The 23,959-nt window shown below is 35.9% G+C and overlaps 1 protein-coding gene across 5 annotated transcripts in view; it reads left to right on the top strand.

The window, feature by feature from the left end:
- Positions 1-23,959, top strand: part of Cyrib (CYFIP related Rac1 interactor B) — a 128,171-nt gene that overhangs the window by 77,096 nt on the left and 27,116 nt on the right. For 2 of the 5 annotated variants that reach the window (XM_055626408.1, XM_055626412.1), the window contains 2 exons: positions 10,294-10,332; positions 23,546-23,628. In XM_055626408.1, coding sequence (XP_055482383.1) covers positions 23,556-23,628 — 73 coding nt within the window. In that variant the 5' untranslated portion in view covers positions 10,294-10,332; positions 23,546-23,555. Of the gene's footprint in view, positions 1-10,293; positions 10,333-23,545; positions 23,629-23,959 lie in introns of those variants that run through there. The other 3 variants (XM_055626407.1, XM_055626409.1, XM_055626411.1) reach the window with 2 other exon arrangements.

Raw genomic sequence — 23,959 nt, forward strand, 5'->3', positions numbered from 1 at the left:
CCCCTCCCCTCCCCTCCCCTCCCCTCCCCTCTTTTGTTCTCCACTCAATATGTAGATCAGGATGGCTTCAAACTCAGAGAGATCCACTGAACACCTGCCCTCTTTGAGTGCCGGGGTTAAAATTGTGAGCCACCACAACTGACTTCAGATTACAGATTTTTATTATCTTACTTTTTATGGAATACTTAGAAAATACGAAATATGTTACATAAGAAGATAGGAAAGCGAAACTCTTACTCTGCGTGTAGCCAGCAAATGGCCCTTACTCCAGTGAATTGTAAGAATGCCTTGCAAGCCTTGTGGAAGAACCAGCAAGTTTGGAGAGATGTCTTAATTGGTATAGTGGGAGCAATGTTAAGCATGAGTACCTGAGTTCAGATTCCTAGCATACATGCAAATGCGAAAAGATAGATATCTTGGTGGCAAACATCTGTTGCCCTAGTACTTACAATGCTGAGACAGGCAGATCTCTGAAGCTCTTTGGCTAGCTAGACTGGTTGATTTAATGATCCTGTCCTAGTGAATCTGGAAATAAAGTGTAGAGGTGTCAACATGGTGTAGAGGCTAAAGACTGTTGCCCCAAAATTCTGACTACTTGAATTCAGTACCCATAACCCAGATAGTGAAAAGAGAGAACTGATTCTCCCAAACTTTCTCTACCACCACACACACACACACACACACACACACACACACACACACACTGTGGAATAAGTGTACACACGAACAGTAAATAAAATATAACATACAGAAAAAGAAAGATTAAGAGAGGTGTTTAGGTATTGAGGAAGATGCCATGTACATATGTGCACACATCCATATGAAAATTGTATATGCATATAGACTACAAAATAATTTTTAAAGAGAGCCAGAAGTGGATTTTAGGATTTCTGATACCTATCCTACCTGATGATAGGAAATCTATTCAGTAAATTGGAGATTAGGAATATTTTTAAAGAATAAGAAGTAATTTCATTGATGTACTCGAGAAAGCATATAAATTAGGGGATTAAAGAGATGGACCCAAATGGGTAAGTTGGAATTATGAAATAAAAGGAACAGTTTTATCATAGAGGGAACACTTTGTTAAAATAATGATAGTAATAACAATAATAAAACACTGTCAGGCAGGATGTGTGCAGAGGCAGGCAGATCTCTGAGATCCAGGCCAGACTGGTCTACACAGTAAGTTCTAGGGCCAGCCAGGGCAACATAGTGAAGAAAAAAGACTAAAAACCACTATCAACTGTTAATTAGGTTTTACACTGTTAAAATATGTGTTCCATATCTCTGTTCCTTGGAAGTCTTAAACTTCGTTTTGATAGTTTAAAGAGTAACAGCTTTTTTTTTCCTTCCCTGGTTATTTAATTTTCAAATGGTTGCAGCTCCTGAGGAGTGGGCTTGTTTATAACAGTTCTCACTTAGAGTGTATCTTGGATCTGCCTTTCCTCAAAGGTCTTTCTCTGTGATAATACTTTCAGAACCTGTGAATATCTGTTTCCCAAAAATTTGGACCCAGATGCTTAGCATAGGAGAGGACAGGCACTTTAAAAATGATCACCTCATTTCTATCTGAATAGTAGCTATTATCATCAAGAAATTATGTAACTCACACTTTAACACTAGTTTTAGTACAGAAAAAATAAGTAAATGATCCATTATCATAAATCTCATCCTGAAAAGAAGCTTAGTCACATTAGTAATTATTTCCTAATTAGCTGTTGACCATAAACAATTACCTGTGGGCTTAAAAAATGCTATTGTCTGAAAAAAGATTAGGAAGGGGTTGGTTAAGTTACAATAAATGGATAATTTCTAATGTTGCATAAATATTGATGGATTGAAGGCAAGAGAGATGCTCAGCAGTTATGAGCACAGGCTGCTTTTTCAGAGAACCCAGGTTTTATTTCTAGCACCCACATGGCAGCTTACAACCATCAGTAACTTTGGTTCTAGAGGATGCATAAAATTGTCAAAAGATAGGCAGTGTTAATAGTACCATGATGTCTGTGGTGACATTTTAAATCTCAGGTGGGTGCTATTTGATACTGTCAGATTTTTAGTTGTTTATGTGTGTCTGTATTATACTACATGAGTGCATGTGCTTGCAGAGGACGGTATTAAGTTCTCTGAAACTGCTCTTACAGTTAGCATGATGTGGGTGCTTGGAACTAAACTTCCATCCTATGGAACAGCAGTTAAGTGCTCTTAACCACTGAACCATCTAGTACTGTCAGATTTCTTGATTCTTTATTTCCGCTTTCATTATATGTTTAGTATGTACTATATTTCAATTAAAAAAAACCTTAAAATTGTAAAAAAAAAAAAAATTAGAACCATTAAGACCCAAAGTTATCCTTTCAACTGTTACTAACAATTTACACCATCAATATTTCAGGATAATGGTAATTTTTATTTTTATTTTTATCTGTGATGTGTTTGCACATGTGTGTTCATGTTCTCTCCCTCTCTCTGTGTCTACATAGAGAAATTGTGCTGTTTGTCTGAGTCTAGTACATGTTTCTTTTTCCCTACATTCTTACTAGGGAATTGTTTTGTTTTCTTGATGTTAGCTAGTGAGAGTGTGGGGGAAGAGTAGTTTTAAATTTGTATTTTCTTGATGGCTAAGGATATTCAACACTAAAAATAGTTCCTAGTTATCAAAACAGTTTTAATTTGCGTTTTGTGATGACTAAAAAAAAAATTGAACTTTTTTTTCAAATATATAGTTGTCAAAAATGTGTTTCTTTTGAGAACTATACTAGTTCATTAGCCATTTATTGATGGAACTGCTTTCCTCCCTCCCTCCACCCTCTCCCCCTCACTCCTTCCTTTCTTAGTGATTCATGGAGGACTCAGCCTATTGTGGGTAGGGCCACCTGGGTTGGTAGCTCTAGGTTCTATAAGAAAGCAGACTGAGCTGGGCGAAGTATCACACAACTTTGATCCCAGAACTCAGGAGGCAGAGGCAGGCAGATCACTGTGAGTTTGAAGCCAGCCTGGTGTACAGAGCAAATCCAGGACAGATAGAGCTGTTACAGAGAAGCTCTTGTCTCAAGAAACCAAAAAAAAAAAAAAAAAAAAAAAGAAGAAGAAATTAAAGAAAACAGCCGTGAGGAGTAAGCCTATGAGAAGCACCCCTCCATGGCCTCTGTATTAGCTTCTGCCTTCAGGTTCCTGCCCTGTTTGAATTTCTATCCTGACTTCCTCCATTGATGAACTACAATGTGGAAGTGTAAGCCAACTAAACCGTTTCCTCCCCAACTTGGTTTTGCCCATGGCGTTTATCACAGTAATAGAAACCCCAACTAAGACACCAGGCAATAGCATTCTTGTAGCTAATTCAGTGATTGTGTGTGTTTGCATGTGTGTGTGTTTGACTTGAAGTTCTTTTTATATTCTAGATATTGATTCCCTGATAGTTGGCAGAATTTTGTATGCTATTTTGAGATTTGGCTCATTTTGTAGCCCATGCTGGCCTGGAACTCACTCTATAGTATAGGCTGACCTCAAACTCATGGCAGTCTTACTGCCTCAACCTTCCAGGAGCTGGAATTACAGGTCTGTGCTACCACAGCCAGCAAGTATTTTGATGCTGTCAATTTAAAAATACTAAAATATACTGGAGACTTAAAATTGTTGGTGTATTTTCCCTGAATACTCATTGGTTCCAAGGCCACCCCTGGTGTTAACAAAATCTGCAAATGCTCGTCTCTTGCATAAAATTGCATAGCATTTGGAAATCATCTGTTCACATATTGCCCTATAGTTTAAATAATGTGTAAATTATGCATAATACCTAATACAGTATAAATGCTACATAGTTATATCCTTGGAATAACCACAAGGAAAGCTGTATTCATTTAAAACATGAGCAGTTTTTGTCATTTGTGAAGAGATTTCATCCCAGGTTATTGGGCTCTACAGTAGGTTGAATCTTTTCATATAGTACCTGTGGTTATGTTGTACAATACCTTGGTATTTGTATTTTTCTAGCAAAAAAAAAAAAAAGAGTCCTTAAATGTAACCTTTGCTCTTTGGGGGGTAGGGAGGGAATAAGGCTCTTGGGCTATTGTATAGTAGTAAGCATGGCATAATGTGCCGTTGAAGGTCATGATTTTTATTCAGGAATTTGAGCTTTGGTGTATCTTCAGCTTGGTTATTTTTAATGCTATATAATGCCAAAGTGGAGAAATATATGTGTCTTACTCCATTTTTAATAATAAATAAGACCACTTGTAACCATGTTAAATAAAACCTCATTTCCATTAATCATCACACATTCCTTGAGATTATGTTTGCTATTTTACAAATAAAGGAAACCTAACATAACTTAAGTGCAAGTGTTCACTTTACAAACAATGAAACACACATTCAACAACATAACAGTTTAAATAAGTGAAATTCAACTCTAGTCTACTTCATCTAGAACCCCCGTACACTAACTCATGCTGTAGTACTTCTAGTTTCTTATTAGGAAGTATATATTTTGTGTGTGTGTTTAATGTTTTGCCTACCTCTTCTAAGTTATTGTAAGTTTTCCTCCTGATTATGAATGTTAAAGAACTATTAAAACGTTTGTATATTCTTTATTTTTAGTAAAATTTATTTTTGTGTGTATGCCAGACTTAACCTGTACCACATGTATGTAAGAGTCCTTGTAGTTCAAGGAGGTGTTGGAGCCCCTGAAGCTGGACTTACAGGTGGTTGTGAGTTGCCATGTGCCTCATGGGAACCAAACCCAGCTCCTCTGCAGGAGCAGTAAGGCACTTTTAACCACTGAGCATTTCTCCAGCACTTGCTTTAGCTTTAAATGCCAGCTAACAGCTTTCTATTATAAAATTTTTATCATCCTTTAAATTTTAATATATTACTCCTTCAATAATCAACAAGACAATATTTTTGAGATTTAGTTCTGAAAAAAAGCTGTAGTCCATCTACAGTATATTGGCTGCAAAGGGGTTGTTTTTCATGAGATTATTTAATACTGCTTATTAAAGATTTCATTTTATTGCACAGTCATTATACCTCCCTTCTCTAGAATATTTGTGAACGTCTATCTCCTTTTCCAACTTTTCTAACTTCTATCCATTTTTCAAAGTTCACCTTGGACAAGGCAACAGAAAATCTGCTACCTATTTTCCATACCTGTAGCTATAAATACATTCTTCTCTTATTTGCCAGAGCACTATATGGTGCTGTTTCGCAGAGTACATTTTTCTATATATTTTAACTTTCATAGTAAAACATACTGTGATTCTAGGGAGCACAGTCTTCATCATCATCATGTCTCTTGTGGTTTGTGTTTTGGTTGAAGTACATAATACATTTTGATTTTTTTTAGTAGCTATACATAGTAGAACCATTTCTAATTTCATTCTCTGAAATTACAACCTACACAAGTCCTTCTCATCTGTTCTATTTCTCTTAATTGTTTTTATAGGTTAGTGTCTTATTTACTTTTCTATTGCTGTGATGAAACACCAAGACCAAGGTAGCTTATAAAAGAAGGCATTTAATTTGGGGCTCATTTAATTTGGGGTTCACAGTTTCAGAAGGTTAGAGTCTGTATCCTTCATGGTGAGGCACAAGGCAGCAGGCAGGAAGACATAGCTTTGGAGCCATATCAAAGAGTTTACGTCTGATCCACAAGCATGAGTCAGAGAGAAAGAAAATAAGAAGGAAAGAGGACTACACTGACAACGGGTAGGCTTTTGAAATCTCAAAGTCCACCCTCAGTGATACACCTCCTTCAACAAGGTAACACCTTCTAATCCTTCCCAAAAAGTTTCACTAAGTAGGGGCCATTCTCATCCAAACCACCACAGTTAGCTTGATTCTTTTCCTCTTTGAAGAAATATAGGATATTTTATGATATTTATTATCAGATTTTGGAACTTGGTCAGTGACCCATTAATCAATCCAAGTGCTTCTTTCTGTTTCTAAGATGATTTTAAAAGTTGATTCTCTGTATATCAAGGTAACCATGAACCAATTGAGTTCAGCAGGTTTTGTAGCTAGTTATTGCATAGCTCTAATACAGTGGCTGAATGCTCTCAAGCCATAGCTTTTTATGTCTTACCTTTTTTTTATTAATTTTTATTTTTTTTTATATGTCTTACCTTTTGCTGGAGGCAAAGAATTGGTTTTTAACACTTAACTTGGAAAGCCTCTAGGTTTATAGCTACTAAGTGGTGCTTGGATTGCTCTACATAGTATTATTTATGACTTGATGTTTTGTCCCAAAGGTGAATATAATTGCTAGTGTTTTATTAGGTATTGGTTTATTAAGAACTTGATAAAATGACTTAAAACTTCCCTTGTGGTTTTATGCATGTGTACTGGTTTGTCTCTGGTTTATTAGAGTGGCTAACCAAACCACTTATTTTGGGGTTGCTGCAATAGTCATTAGGGAAAGTAGTTTCTTTTTGCAAGAAAGATAAATTAAAAAGCTGTTCATTCCATTAATAATAATAACATTGACCCAAGAAGCTTTTTTTTTTTTATTTCCATTTATTCAAGACAGGTACAGACACAAAGTAAAGAGAAATGCATGTGTATGAATTTACAGACATATTGAAAACTACAGTGTTCTAGTTACCTGTGGTCAGTGTTAACAACAGCAATTTTAATGTTGAGCCATGTGGGATTTGTAAAGTGAAGTGCTAAAGGGCAGTGTATTTAAGAAGCAGAAGCTAATCCGTGTTTATCAGAAAAATAAATAATTCCAACTAGAAAGAACAAATGACTTGGTGAATGAAGATATGTTAGAAAAATTCTCAGTTGGATACATTTACAAGTAAAGAATGAGTTGGCTTCTGGATGTGCTTTTAAAGGTCTCAAGTCCATTAGGTATCAGTCATCTTCTTACCCTATCAGAAATATTTAATAGCAAAAACAAACTACACACACAAAACAAAACAACAACAACAAAAAACAACCAGTCAACCAACGAACAACATTAACTATTCCATTTTGACCAAATGATGAGCTCTGCTCTGAAGGACATCCATTTTTTTCCCTCTTGACTGTCTTCATGTCAACCTTATTTCCCCCGGTTTTAGTTGCCTTCCAGCTACCTGCACTTCAGAATGCTGCTCAGAACTTGATAATTGATTCTGAAAACAAAATTATCTATTCAGGACTGACAAATCTATGACAAACTTTAAAAACAAAACAAAAACAGTTTCCCATTGTTTTTCTATAGCAGAATACCTACCAAAGAAATCTGTTACCTTTACCTACTTGAACTTCAACTTCCATATCACACCCTTTGTGATACTTTTCACAGTGATTGTAGGAAGACTGCACGTGAGGCAAGGAGCACACTTGTAATAGGCAAACCTAGGGTTGAATACAACTCTTAGATAGCCTAAAGCCAACCATTATTTTCTTTTGTAGTATAAAGGGAAGACCATAGCAATACATTCCCAAAGGTGTTAACTTGGTACTTACATCCTTTTTTTTTTTTTTTTTTTTGTGGATAAACCACAGTGATATGTTGGGCTTGGATCATGAGTGACTCACATATGTAGATGAAAATGAATGATTTAGGGTTAATACTCTAATAAATTTTAGATAGTTTGAAGTTCTAAAACAGAAGTTTCAAATCAGTGGATTGATCACCGAAGTCTACATAGTATTTTGTTTGCCTTACTGTTGGATAAAGCATACAACTGTGTGCTTGCCCTAGTTAGCACTTCTACCTAAAGTGTTCCTAGCTCTGTATTTGCTAACCTTTATGACTTATGTAGAACCTGAAGAGTTTGTAGATATAATACAACTAATAGAGTGAGGCTTTTAGAGTAGAACATGGAGAGTAGAGAGAGAAGTGGATGAGGAATCCCAGATTTTTAACTGGAAAACCTGGAAAGGCAGAGTTGTCACATGAGGTGGAGGTTACTTCAAGTAGATCAGATTTTAGTAGTAAAAAGAAGAGTTCAGTGTGGGACATGTAAAGTTTAAATATCCCTTGGAGAAACTGAGTAGGTGGTAACTGTGTAAGTGCCAAATTAGAGAGGCCTGTTAAGAAAGCTTGAGCTATCTAACTATTCAATAAAGTTGTGAATCAGAGTGAGATCCTGAAGGGAGCAAAGGACCTAGAACTGTTGCCTGGACATGACAATTTTAGGAGGTTGAGGGAAGAAGAGATCAAGAAAGGAGACTGAGGACTTTTCAGTGTCGTAGGGTGATTTAGAAGATAAATAATCTGGTTTCACTTCAGAAATAGTGCTAAACAGACTGTTGCAGGTATCTCAGTGGGGCACTGTTAAGAAAGAAATAGTTGGAAGGGGGGGAAGTAAAATGGGAAGGAAAGACCATTCAAAGATGTCTTATTGAGCAGGTCACTTTTGTCAGCAACTGACTTGTTCTTGAGAAAGTCTTTGAGAAGAAAAGAAAACCATACTTTCAAATAAGAGCCAAAGAGAGAATTTACCAGTTTTCTTCTCCTGTTGGTCAAAAGTTGGCCATTACATTAACACTCTTACATTCTGTTCTCTGTCTGTGGAGGTTTAGAGTTTTATGGACATGTCTTAGGCAAACTCCCACGGCAGTCAGTGAGCCACAGAAAATGTGGTTGAGATTTCATTGGAGTAAGACATCCTTTGTAGCCCACTCCCTGTGCTGTCTGTTAGGTGCTATTCATAATCTCTGTAATAGATAGCTAGCAGGAGTCAGTAGAAAGAGGCACATCTCCATGTTCTTGGTCTTCCTTCCTTTTAGCTAACGCTTCAGTAGGCTTTTTCCTGAGTGGCTTGGCCTTCTTCCCCAAGGGTCCAGTTTCTTTAGTTGATTTATCTGTTTTGTGGCATAGTTACAGTAGATGCCCAATTAGTTATCACTAAACAGGATACTGTTCCCAATACTATGTCCTTGGTATATATATGCCTTCTTGTTTGCGCTGTGAAGTGGCATCGAGAAGGCCTTATGATTGTTAGGGTTAGTTTCTTGCCCAGCCTTTAAATCTTCTACCCACAGTAACTTTAACACACTGTTTCAAAGTAAGGAGTTGGAAATAGCCAGACAGCAGTTAATGCTCAGTATTTTGCATAGCTCTCCCGTTTCCCCTGTAGAAGGTCTTCTCTTGCCCACCCCTGCCCTTAAAAAGCAAGCAAATAAAAAACTAATCTGGAGGACTTGGATGAATGGACTTTATTTGCTCTCTTTTTGCTTATATTTGTTGACTCATTAAAAAAAATATCAGAGACACATTTCAGCATGTAGAAGACAGTGTTAAGCGTAAGATCATTTACCATCTGGGATGACAGTGCTACATCTCTCTAAGATGCTACCCAGTAGTATTACATGGAAATTGTGTTTGTTAAATTCAGGACTCCTGAGTTATAAAATAAACTATCAAGAAAAGAAATTTCCATTATAAAAATTTCCATTATAATTTCCATTATAAAACAGTTTCATTAGTCAGATAATTTTATGCGTGAACTAAGCCATTACAATGAAATGTGTCTCTGATATTTTTTTAAGGTATTCTTAGTTACAAAATTATAATATAGTCATTTTCAAGTGGTTAAAAACCCATCTTAAAAGCACTTTGTGGCTTCTTTTGGTTTTTGCCAAATCTGCTAGTAGTAAATGATGGGCTATTATCATGGAATGTGAGTTTTAACACCTCAAATAAGACTGGCATTGAAGACTTTGTCACCAGGTGAGCTTCAACTATGGTAACTACAGAAATAGGTCCCTTTGGCCCACCCGTGATCAGGATACAGAGAAATTGCCAATTGTCTCTCTTTTTTTTAACCTTTTTTATACACTGAGAATTGAATTATCTTTTTGGTGTACTGTTTGTCTTTGAATGTTTCATCCTTGCTGTTTTACCATTTGTTGGTGTTCTTGTAGGGCTTAATATACTTTTCTTGTAGTAGGCCCGTCATATTATAGTGGTTATATTCATCCAAGGAAATACATGTGTTAGAGCATTCATGAATGTGTGGTGTGATATGGTGTGTATATATAATATATGTGCTTTTTTGTGTAGGTATTTGTGTGTATACATGTGGAGCCCAGAAGTCACGTGCTTGCATGTGTGTGTGTGTGTATGTCTCACAGTCTTTAACTGAACCTGAAGTGGTTTGTTAGTACGCTGTTAGTAGGCCTGAGGACTTGGTAGAATCTCTGTGTTCCCTTCCCTTCTGATACTGGGTGGTAAGGCATGTGCCATTATGTTCTCTATGGGTCTGGGAAACTCGGGTACTTACAGTTGAGTTAGTTTGTAATGATTTAATTGAAAGTATGATGTTTTAGACTCTCCCCTTTCTTTTCTTCAAACAGATAGAAGGACAAGGACAGAATCACCAGCACTGGCTGAAGGTAAATATGTCTTTGGGGGAAATGATATATAAATATAAACCTACATTAAGAAAATGTAATTTAGGTAAAAGTTTTTTATATTGAATTACTAGAAGTATATTTAGATAATACTGTGTAATTTCTTGCTTATAATAGGGAATAATGGGGAAACATGTAAATTAGTAAGAACTTTCACTGACAGCACTTTTGAAAAGGAGAGGTATATGGTTTTCGTTGGATTCCTTTCTCCATTGTTTATCTGTATTCAGCAGGATTGAGCAATAAAAGTTCAATATATAAATTTAATAGTATAAAGAAAGGGGGAGAAAGAAAAAAGGGGAAGGAGAATATGATACCTATCCATTGGGATTTAGAAAGAAAGATACTTTTATACATTGTCTTAAATAAGAGTTCTGTCTTTTAAATAAGAATTCTATCTTTAATCCTTTAAAAATAATGTCCAAAGGTTTTAGTGAGATGGCACAGGAGGTGAAAGTACTTGCCATGACTCTGAAAGCTGAGTTGGAGTTCCAGAACAAGTTCTGTGACCTCCAGGTGCACACTCACACATACATGTGTACATGAACACATACAAATTAAATAAATAGCAAAGATTAATTTAAAATGCTTAAAAATATTAGAAGTAGTGAATACTAAAATTGAAGGGTCTTGAGTACATAAATATCTGTAATTCTTTTATTATTTATTTTGCCAATATCTTACAGAAGTTTATAGATATTTAAAAATCTTATTTTTATAAGTGTACTTTGTGGTCTTTAAGTAAAAATTGTTTTTAAAATATTTTTATTTTTTAAACTTTAAGGTATTTTTAAATATCTAATTTAAATTTTTAAATACTTAAAATTATATCTTCTGAGTTACAAAGGAAAACACACTTACATTTCAAAACCAGTCATTTATTATAAAATAGATATGATAGTGCTCATGAGGACCTTTCAGAATTGTCATTATTTCCTCTGATCTGTGTGTCACCAGTTATCATGCCTAGGACATCTTTGCTAATGTATAGGAGCCTGTGATCTCTGGCCCATAGTAATGGTTCTAATGATTCATTCATGATTGTGTGAGGCGGCCAGTTAAATTGAAATACTGTCATGTATATTATGAATGCAGATTTATGATAGGCTGGTATGCCCTTCCACCCGAGTGTAAGCTTTCGAACAGCAGTTCTCACCTTGTGGGTCATGACTCCTTTGGAGAAGCTGAACAGGCAACCCCATTCAAAGGGGTTGCCTAAGACCATCGGAAAATACAAATATTTACATTATGATCCATAACAGTAGCGAAATTACAGTTATGAAGTAGCAACAAAAATAATTTTATGGTTGGGGGATGTTCACCGTAACAGTTTTAAAGGGTCACAGCATTAAGAAGGTTGAGAACCACTGCTTTAGAACAACCGCTAACCACTGCTACCTATTTGGATGCATATAGTTGTAATATGAAAATACCTATAATTTTAATTAGTACCAAGTTCATGGAAACTGCTTTTACTACTGTAGCTTGTTGATTGAGAGACTTGCTTATTTTCATGTAGAAGTCTGTAAAACATTTCCTGTTCAGACATTGCATTCACAGTGGTCTCCAAAACAATGAAAAACCACATCCTCCTTCCTTTCTCATCCTCCTTCAGTGAGTGTGGGTTTTTTTGGTCCTATATAATTGATCTGAAAAGAAAAAAGATCCTTGGTATGGGTATACAAAACTGTAAACCCAGCACTCTGGAGGCTGAGACAGGAGCATTGCAAGTTTGTGGTTTGCCTACTAGAGAGAGAGAGATCTTGTCTCCAGTTCAGAGGGGAGAAGAGTGTATGTTCATTCCTTTGAAATATCCTAATAATATAGGTTAGAAGTTTGTGAAATAGTTTTGAAGAAGCTTCTGTTTGCCAGTCAGCAACAACAGAAACATCATTTTCTGGGAAAGAGTATTTGGTTCAGGGAATGGCAGGTCTATGGCAGTTTGGTTGATTGCAAAGGTTTTGAAGGGGCCAGAATGTGGTATTTGGCTTTCATTTGTGTAGTGGTGCTACTGAGATCTTTCTATAAGTGTGATCTGGCTTCAGTACTCCATTTTAAAGATATTCTTAAAAGCTTTAGATACAGGTTTGTTAAAGGAAATGGCTGGTTTAACCTAAATCACTGAATTTCTCTAGTTCTTAGGTCCCTTTTACAAGATTCAGGAGTTGAGTTTTCCCCAACATTTCACATACCCTTTATTTGGTGTGCACACTTTCTGTCCTTTCTCATTGATGTTCTTTTTTATCCCTCCCAGCAACTATGGACATATGATAGAAATATTAAACCAATAAATTAAGTTGAACTTTGGTTTATATATATATTTCTAAACTATATGCTTTGTGAAACTTTAAAAGCTGTAATACCTAATGACATACTTTGTTAGGTTTAAGATACATGAATAATAATTTTGGTCTTATAGTGGTTTAAAACCATTTAAAATTTTATTCTACTAAGAAAATGCTTTTTTAATGTTTGTGTGTAAATCTGCCTTTAAAAAATCACATCAACATTTATATTGTTATTTTAAAATGCCTTGGAGTTTGAGTCTAACTTGGGTTACATAGTAAATCCTGTCTCAAATAAGCTGAAATTTACTGAGGGGATTTGTTTGTACTCTTCAAATAAAATAAAAGAGTATTTCTTAAAACTGACATAATGAAAAAAACAAAACTGTATTTTTTTTGTAATTACCACCTACTTGGCAAAATAAGCATGTTATGAATGGCTACTGCCAGAGTCTGATTAGCATTGTAAGAGATAATGATTCATAAGTATAGGAGATTATTCAAGTACATATCCTAAAAAAAAAAAAAAATAATAATAATAATAATATATGGATTTTTTGTTTTTGTATTTTGTTTGATAATAATGAGCCTGGAAGTGTTTTATTTAGGAGAATGATTTTTAAGCTCTAAATATAAAAACATGGGGAACAGTTTCACTGTGCTAGCTTCTTTGATTATGCCAGCCCTAGTAAAAAATCATACTAGTTAAGGACTTTTTTAGCATCTATGTCCTGTAATAATCATTCTTGCAAAACATCTTTCTGCTGAACTTTTTTTTCAATTTTAGTGCCAGTAATTTCAATAACCTGAGATTTTTCTCAGTTATTTTTGAATTTCATTCATTATACCATCATTTAGTAGATAAAGTTCCCATGTCTTCTGTAGGATACTTTGGGTAAAACAGTTAACAGTCACTGCATGGAAAGGTCCACTTTCATTGTTCCTTTAGTCTACAGTGGTAAAGAAACTCTTTTATAGTGTCTCCTAAACATACAAGCTTTGCTTTTTCAGAAGCCAAACCTCATGTACTAATTAGGAGACATAAATTTATAAGTTGAGTATTGTATGATAATCTAATGGGTAACAAATCTTTCAACTTCCTTTTCATGTATTTGAAGATACCTCAAGTCCTGTTAAATATTTACAAGGATTTTTTAAGATTTGGTTGTAGGTGATCACCGAGAACAGGAACAAATGAAGTAAAATTAGCACATGTGTGATTTCGGCTTAGTATATAGTATGCAGATTCCATATTCTTGAGGCCAGGCTTTATGACATATTGTGTGTTCAATGACTAGCTTAAATTTCTTTTTTCCCCCTAAAAATAGGCTACAATCTAAAATTTAAGTTCTACACAATAAAATATTTAAGCAGTAATTCGATACCTACTGGGGTGTTACAGAGAAAATTCAAAATTTGGTAAAAGTGGCAGTGATTGAGCCTCCCATTTTAGCATAGATGGTCCCTTCCCTAGTGTAAGATTTTCTTAATTATTGGTTAACCAAATATAAAACCATTTGATGTGGTGTCTTACTCCTTATAGGAACATGAAAGTAAAAAGAGCCTTTGATCCACATAGAAAATAAGGGACACCTGACTTAGGAGAATATTTAATGGAAATTATGAGGTGGAGGAGGAGAAAATGGAAGCAGAAATTTAAAAGTCATTATTTCAGCCCCAGTGAAGTCACTAGTGCTAGACTTTTATTCCTACTTGGGAAATATGGCTGATTTCTGAGCTCCTCCCTCTTTTTTCCTAAGAAGTCTGAGGACATGGCCTGGAATATTGGTCTGAAGTGGATAATAATGTCTCTAGTCTCTGTACAGGATAGTAATGTCCCATATTCTCCATGAAAAAAACTAAAACCTAAAACCATAATGCTTTTTTTGATAATTTTGTTCTTAAGTATTTTGGTCATTGCTATAGGGTTTACACACATGAGAACCACTATTGAAGATGAGTGCATTGATGGTTAAAGGGCTTCATGGAAAGAGTTTCCAGTCTATGCCAATTTAGTATCTTAGCTGTAAACATTTGCCTTCCAGCCTTGCCCTTGATTTCTGTGATGTTTGTGGAGTTTGTATTTGAATTACAATTTCACGGGAACACGGTCTATATGTTTATTCCCTAATTTATAAATTTGCACTGTTTTATGGGGTGGTCCTCATTTTTTGTTTTTGTTTTTAAGGTTTCTTGACATACGCATCAAAAAATTCATAAATTTAGTAAATGTTTGTTGAAATTGGCTGTGTGAAAGGGTGTCTGCTCTAGAGTAGTTTCAAACAGGAAAAAGGTGAACACTGTATAGTTTTGGCCAACGTTGCTATTATAACCATTGAGGAAATAACATGTTTTGTAATTTGTAAACCATTCTAATGGATACAGAGAGCTTGTATATAAAATAGTCCTGGTAAAAGTGCCACTCAAGTAGAGAGAGATTACAGACCAATCTTACATACTCCAAAGTGGAATATTAGAGAGCCAAATCGAGAACCAGGCATGATAATGCAGGAGTCTCAAGGAGGAGGGTCCTGAGTCAGAGGCCAGCTTGGACTATCCAGTGAGACCCTGTCTCTCAGTAAGCAAATAGAACAAAAAACAAAAAATGTAAGCTGAATCTAAGACTACATCATAGACACTTTTAAAGTGGTTTGATGATAGAGAATTAAAAAATGGTTTAGCAGTAGAAAATGAATTCAAATAACTTACTATACTCATGGATTAAGTGGCAGTGGTTGATACTGTAAGGTGACAGTTCTACCTCAGTGAAGTATAAATTGAATAAAAATGAAATCACTTTAGGATTTTGTAGAGATGAAAATGAAAGGGGTGCTGTTTGTCAGTATGTGCAGGTGCATGTTCATGTGAGTACAGAGAGGCCAGAGGCAAACCTCAGATGATACTCTTCAGATGCCATCCACCTTGAGGCTTAGATAGGGTCTCATTGACCTGGAACTTGGTAGGTAGGTTGTGCTGGGTGGCCAGTGAGTCCCACTGATCTGCCTATCTCTGTTATGGACAGCTTTTGTACATGGGTTCTGGGATCTGTCTTTATTAGTGTCCTATTACTGTAAAGGGGTACCATGGCCACGGCAACACCTAGAAAAGCATTTAATTGGAACTTTGTTTTCATTCAGAGGTTTCTGTTATTATCATGGTGGGAAGCATGGAGGCATGCAGGTAGACATGGTGCTGGAGTTGTAATTCAGACTTCTACATCTGGATCAGCAGGCAGAAGAAAGAGTGATACACTGGGCCTGGCTTGAGCAGTGTGTACTTTCTCTAGTAATACACTTTCTCCAGCAAGACCACATTAGGAGTAATGTCACTCTCTAAGCATGCAAATATGAGTCTGTGGGGGCCATTTTTATTCAAATAGCTACAAATTAAACTAAGGGCCTCATGCTTGCCTGGCAAGCACCTTAGTGACTAATATCTCTCCAGCCCATTTCAGAATTTTTGTAGAATTTGATAATTACACAGAAAATTAAAGGCCAAGCATAGTTGAGGCAATTCTGAAGTATTACCACTTAACACTGAGCACAAAGAAAAGGTGATAAATTGAGCTGTTACTATAAACAACACAAGAGTAAAGTTGAGAAATGTTAGAGACTAAATGAGGAAGCATTTCCCTGTTATATAAGCATCAAAAACTAGCGTTACAAAACTCCTTATTTAGAATTTTTTAAAACTCAGAAAGAAAAATAGTGGTAGACAAGTTAGCATTGAGTTAATAAACAGATCAGCCTGGGGATTTTAAACATAATATGATATGGAGGATTGATCACAAAGGTATTAGAAAGACTGGAACACCAAAGAAAGACAGGGTGAAAGAGAGCAGTGAAAAGGAAAGAAAGCCAGCCCTGTTAGTATAGGCCTATAATTTCAGCTGTTCAGGAAGCTGAGGCAGGAGAATCACAAGACCAGCCTGAACAAATTAGTGAGACCCTTTTCCCCAAACAGCAAGAGCAGTGGGGGAAAAACTGAGTTTTTGCCTGGCATGCACAAAGCTTTGCTTTAGTACTGATTCCATTCACAGACAAAGGAAAATTTAAAAGACAGTCTGTTGTCATCATCCCATTCTCACTATTTAGCAACTGCCAACCTGTCCAGAACTGGGTTCTTTTGTTTTCCTGCTGCCTTTTCTTTTCTCTACAGAGCCAAGCCTTCTATTTGCATAACATAGCAGACACTGGATTGGGGTGAGGGGAATTAATAATAACACAAAGATTTAAATGCCAAGAATAGTTGAGGCAATTCTGAAGAATTACTGTTTAGCACTGAGCACCAAAAAAAGGTGATAGATTGAGCTGTTACTATGAATAACACTTCATAAACAGGTTGTGAAAACAAAAAGAGCCACATAATTTTAATGGTAAAATGCAAGTTATGTTACAACTTTAATCTGTGTGGTAGAGTGTATGAATGTTACTATATTTTTAGTTGTCTATTTTCTTCAGTTTTCAGTTTAAAGAGAGAGCAAGAAAGAATTAAAACTTATTCTCTCTGGGGAGTCCTTACCAATCTTACTGAGACTGGACTAGGTATTCCTCTTTGTGTGTGGTTTCCTTGTTCATTTCACATTGTTAATCTGGTATCTCCATTTGTCTCTGAATTCCTCAATATTAGATTTTCATTAGCCACCATCAGTACCAGATAACATGTACTACATATAAAATCATTTGGTCCTTTGTGTAATGCTAAATCAAATAGGTCATCTATGTTTTTGTAGTATATGTATTGAGAATAGATAAAGTGTCTGAATTCTAATCCAAGCTTTTTGGTTAGAAACACTTGAATGAGATGCATGTGCTCTGTCGTGACTGACCACATTTTTAAATTAAATTTTTCTTTTTATATTAATTACAGTTTATTCACTTTGTATCCCAACTATAGCCCCCTCTCTTATTTTCTCCCAATCCCACCCTCCCTCCCTCATCTACTCCCATGCCCCTCTCCAAGTCCACAGATAAGGAGATCCTCCTCCCCTTCCATATGACTCTAGCTTATCAGGTTTCATCAGAACTGGCTGCATTGTCCTCCTCTGTGGCCTGGCAAGGCTTACTTCCCCCCATGATGGGGAGGCAGACTGACCCCATTTTTAAATGCTTCTAGTTATTAGTAAATACAAAAGAAACATACCTTATTTGTGCATTATAATAATATAAGATTAAGAGAATCCCTTGAATCTACCGATAGTTGAAGAATCAGGACATTATTGGAACCTTGGAGTTGTATTATGGTTATTCCTCCCAAATGGTTATTAGACGTAATACGTCTTAATGTTATCACATGGAGTTTGTTGATTTAGTTTCCATACTATGTGTTGTTTCTCATTTATTTTAAGTAATTCGTTGCTGGAGGTAGTTTATTTGTACTGTATTATAATTCTTTGTGTACACATAGCACATAAACTTTATATTGAGCATCAAACTCTTTTTCAAAGTAGCCATGCCACTTTACAATTCCATCAGCAACATTCCCAATAATGCTCTTTCCCCTAACATCAGTATATTACAATTTTGAAATATATACTAGAATAAAATCATTTAAAAATGCTGTTTAATCAATATTAAAACTATTGGCATATATTTATTTTACAACACAATAGACAAAGAAAGCCATAATTCAAAGCAGAATGCTACTTTAAAGAAACATCAAGGGTGACATTTTGATACTTAATAGGACAGTGCTGTTAGTATTAATCATGATATGAATAGTAAAAAATTGGCCACCCTTTGAGATCTTGAAAGGAAATATAATTGTGTAATTTTCACTGTTAATGAATTTCAAAAAGTTAGTTTAAGAAAGTGAATGTTATAGTGGTTTAATGATAGTATTTTTTCAAGAGGAATCTTGAGCGTTTCCCTCACACAGCATTCTGAATACCCTTGTATTGCCTGCCTGCATACTTTTCAGTTAGCTGTAATGCTAAAGGCCATTCAAGTTGTACTCAGATGCTATGAAAGTCTGGTGTATATAGTATCATGGTTGTGACTCATTTCTACTTCCATGTATTAATCTTTCTATTGGATTTCTTATATATGACCTCATAACTTTATGCGTAGATTTACATAGTTGAATTAAAGTTCTTCATTTTAACATTGAAGTTAAAAGTTAAATGTCACCATAGGAAACATGTAGCACACATATCCTGTAGCTGAAGCAATGTAAGGGTGCAGTTTCACAAGTAAATTTAGTAGATGTAAGTCACATGCTGTGAGACACTCAGAATGAAGTATGCTTTCTCAGTTTTAATTATTTTACCATACTATAATTAAATACTTTTAACTTGGCATGTGCATTTAATAATTCATGGTGAGGGTATAATTTGCTCTAACAAAATCTTAATACTTTGTTGTGAGCTGCCATGTGGGTGTTGGGAATTGAACCTGGGTCTTCTGGAAGAAAAGTCAGTGCTCTTAACCATTGAACCATTGCTCCAGCTCCAATCACAGTGCCCTGGAGGACTTAATAAGGGCTTAGATTTTATATTATGGCAGGAAGCTATTGAATAGTTTTATAAAGAGAAAGAACATAATCTGATTAATGTATATATTTTAAAAGATAAGAGATTGTCAGAAGAAAAAAGGGTAGAATCAGTGTGACTACTTTGGGTCCTTGAAGTAATCCTAGCAAGAAACAGTGTTATCAAGGATCAGGATGGTGGATCAGTAAGCAGTAATCCATAGCATCTGTTAAACTAGTGACAAAAAAAATATATTGATAGTGTCAGTATGTCAACTGCTTCTGACTGGTGAGTAGGTGGGACTTGAAAACTGGCAACATAGAGGTTATTTGGTGGCCTTGCCACAGCAGTTTAGTTATGTGGATTTGGGACAGAATTTGGTTGGATTAGGTTTAACAGAATGGAAATTGGTGATGAAGCAAGGATGATGAGCACAGAAGACTGCTTTTTAGGAATTTTTCTGCAAAGAAGAAGCAAGGCAGTTATATGCGAGCTGGGGAAGGAAAGAGAATAATAACATACTTTTGTTTAATTTTAAGAAAAGAGAAATAAATACATATATAATAATGGGGAGAAAACAGAAAGAGAAAAGCTATAAAATAGGAAGGAAACTTGGGAGAATGTATTATATTAAATGAAAGCATTTTGGAAAATTGTGAGTATAAACCTAGTCAAACACTTTGAGTTTATGAAGTTAAAATATGAGAACTGCATATTAAATTTTATCCAGAAGCAAGTTTCAGTGGCCTTAACAGAGACAGCTTCATTTTAATGGTAGATGGCAGATAGGAATGGATTGGAAAATTGGGAGTTGAAAAAGTGGAGAAGGCTGATGATAGACAGTATAATTAACAGTCAAGTTGTAAAGAAGATAGGATACTGTTGTAGAGCAGGCAGGTTCTGAGCTATGCAGAACCAGTATTCATATGGTTAGGAATAGGTGCAAAGGGCCTGAGGTTACTAGTAAAGCAAGTGGACATGGACAGCTTTGCCTCATTTTAGAAGTTCTTTCCTTAAAGCATAGTTATACTTGGAAACAAGAGCTAGAAATTTGAGTTAAGGGTACTTATTTCAATATTAAGATTGTGATGTAACAAAGCATCATGTGTGGTGTGTATTCAGATGTTTGTGCACAGGTGCACAAATTCACAGGGAATACCTGTGAGTGCACATGGGGAAGACAGGGAGGTAGTGGATGTCTTCCATTATCCCTCTCCTCCTTAGTTTTGACCAAGTTTCTCACATGAATCATCTGTAGCTTACCATTCTTACCCTATGTAGCAACAGTCTCCTGGGATCCACTGGCTCCACCCCTTTAGTAATGGGCTACAGACTGGAGACATTTGCATTTTGCATGTGAAAGATGGAATAAGGTCATTTCTTGCAAGGCAGAATGGGCGAGAGGTTTGAGGAGTTTTGTTTTGTTTTAAATGTGTGGAGTACATACATTGGGGATAGCTATTCGGAGGACAGTTTGGTATTTATGATCATATATTGAAAGCTGCAGTTGTCAACCAGAAGTACTTTTGCCTCCTTAGAAATCACTGTTTGGAGATACCCTTCCTTAGCTGTTGATAGTAAATATGGTCATTGAGTAACAGTTGTGCTCAATCATTCTCTCCCAGAGATAATTTTGCCCTGAGGGGACAGAGGGACAGTTGTGATTACTACATTCTATGTTTTTAAGCACACCCGGTATGACTGGTTTCTAGTGGGTTGAGGCTCAGGATGCTGCTAAATAAATATGCAACTGTGTAAGATAGCCCTCAGTAACAAAAGAATTAACCAGCCAAGTGATGCCAAGGTTGAGGAATACCATACCAGATAAGCAGTCATTTTCAAAGTAAGTATTTATATTGGGATGAAAAGACAAGAAATCCTACATCATCACACTAGGGAATGAGTAGGTCAAGACTAGGTATGTTGCAGTGGTGACCTGTGTAGGCCCACATCATGAAAGAAGCAGATTTATAATAAGAAGGGGACATGGGAAGACAAACTTAGCTAGTACCAACATTTTCCCTGCAAATAGCAAAATGTACATGTCAGTAAAAGATAAAAGAAACTGAATTGTTCTCTTCTCTCTCCCTTTTGTACTATTATGGTAGTACTATGATGGTCAGCTGACTGATTAAAATCATTTGGCAATATTTGTTACACAAATGGGCTAAAGATGGGCCTTATTCTACTTAAAACTTTAAAATCCATTGATAAGTTGGAGACCATTGTATTAGTTACTTTCCAGTTGCTGTGATAAAACACCAAGGCCAAGGCAACTTACAGAGGGTTTCTTTTGGGCTTATGATTCTAGAGGATTAAGAGTTTATCGGGGAAGCATGGCAGCACAGGCTGGAGCAGAATGCTGAGGGCTCACAGTTTGGACTGAAGGTAAAAAACAGAGAAAGCAAACTGGGAATGGTATGTGGCTTTCAGACCTCAAAGTTCACCTTTAGTAACATATTTCCTCTTATAAGGATATACCTCCTAAGCCTATCCTAACAGCACCACCAGCTGGGGAGCAAGTATTCAAATATCTAAGCCTCATTCAAATCACCACTGCTATTTTGTGTCAAATGGAGTAGATTCACTTTTCACCCTTTTTCCTCTTCTTTACCTACCTCTTCCTCCTGATCAGTTTGAGGTAATTTGGATTTGGTGATTTAGGAAAAATACTTACCTTTTTCTTTCATATGAAAGCTTGGTATTAGAGTATAAGACTGTGCTGGTCTACATAGTGAGTTCCAGGTAGCCAGGACTACAAGACAACTCTCTCTTAAAAGCAGCTTGGCATTAAACTTTGTACAACATACAAAATAATTACAGTGAACTATTAAATGTTTTCTTTTAACTTACTGAATCCACTTGCATGAAACATTATACAAAATCAAAACACTGAACATTCTACTGAACAGGACATTGAACATAATAAAAATAGTATTATAAATTAAAAGTTAGAGCTGGGGATATGGTTCAGTTGGTACAATGCTTGCCTTGTAAGAGTGAGTTTGAATCTCCAACATTCACATAAAAGTTGGTTGTAAAAGCCTGTAATTCGTGCACGGGAAAGGAAGGAACAAGTAGATCCCTGAAGCTAAGTGATCAGCCAGCCTTGCTGAATCATGAGCTCTGGGTTCAGTGGGCTCCCTGTCTCAAACAGACAACAACAAAAACAGGGTGTTGAGCCTTTGACATAGACACTTGGCATCAACCTTTGGCCATATATATATACACACACACACACGTGTACACAGACATGTATAAATGCACGCATACACAAAAACACTACTAAAGAAGAAAGGAGAATGATTTAGAAGGAATATTATTTGAAAGAAATATAATCTAATTTAGTACTTAACTTTTTAGCATTTTATACAAAATGTTTTGGCCTCGACTAAGAAAGTGCTACACCTATGTACTACTTCTCTGGGAAGCTGACAGGGACATAGACAGTGTTTCGAATAGGTCAGAGTCAGGACAGGCACTGAAGTTCAAGGTCTTTTCAGAGTTTTTGAATGGGGTGAGTAATAAGGTGTCTTCTTTTCCTTTGTAGAAATACTGTTACTCTTAATTTTAGTCTCATGTAAGTTTTGTCTGTGCAGTTCAGCTGGGGAAAAGGAATATTGTAGTTGGAAGGGAAGTGGGTCTGAGCAGTTCGGACAGTACTGTTTGTTTATGGTTCCTGTTAACTCTAGCTTCCAGGTTTGACCTGGTTTCCTGACACCATCTTTCACCTTCACAGAGCCATGGCAAGTCCTTGGGCAAGAATTATGCCCATGTTTTATTGTTAAAATGTATGCACACTTACTAAGTTAAAACAGTTGCTGGTTCTGTGTGTGGTGTTTGCTGGGTTAACTTTTCAGTCTGTATAGCCAGATGTTTAGTTAAGAGTTGATAGAAAATTTTGGTGAACCTTAGAGAAGGGAAAAATATTGTGATTTGTACAATAATTTTGTTAAGTGGTTAATTAATTGATAACCTTCTTTAGTCTAATGGTTAAATGTGGTTAAATACTGTCTTCTTTGTATTTCTATTAGGATTTGATTCAAATTGAAGGACAGAACCTTCAGTAATTTTAAAACAATGGTCTGGATATTTACATATTTGAAAAACAAATTTTGCTGTTCATTCAAATTTAGAATATGTATCTCAGAATCTTTTAGAAAGAACATTAGCATAGATGTTAATCAAGTGTAAATATTACAAGTTATATGTAAAAATATTTTTCCCCATCTTGCTTATACAACTTTTTAAATATATGGAACCAGGGGGACAGGAACTATAAATTCAACTGAGTGTACTTTTGTTGTTCCAAGTTATCAGTGTAAGAACCATGTGAGCCTGCACCTGTTGGCAGCTATGAGCAAGCCAGCCTTGCTCGAACCCCAGGCCTCTGCTTCAGCCTTTAACTGGAACTAAATGATGTTGCCATTTTTATTTTTAGGTTTGCTGGCATGGGTAATCTCATTAAGGTGCTAACCAGGGACATAGACCACAATGCAGCACATTTTTTCTTGGACTTTGAAAGTAAGTCTCCTTAGCCCTTCACAGCTGGTGCATAATGGTAAAGGTGGAAGATGAATTATACTCACACCACAGTGAAGGCCAGCCAGAATATTTGTTAATTAAACATGGGGAATCAAACAAAGGTTGCATGATTTTTTTCCTTAATTGTAGGCAAGCATCACCATCATTTGTATAATTCTTTAGTTTCTCATTTGCTAAAATCATGTTGAGTCTGTAGCCAGTGCTGTCCTTTCATTAGTCCATGAAGCAAGTAGCCTTATGATGACTATTCTAATAGTATGCTTTAGTGACTATGTCAAAGTCTATTCACTTATCATGCTATAATAATTTG

This window comes from Psammomys obesus, unplaced genomic scaffold (assembly GCF_907164565.1).
Source record: "Psammomys obesus unplaced genomic scaffold, mPsaObe1.curated_primary_1811, whole genome shotgun sequence".
In the NCBI taxonomy this organism is placed as follows: Eukaryota; Metazoa; Chordata; class Mammalia; order Rodentia; family Muridae; genus Psammomys; species Psammomys obesus.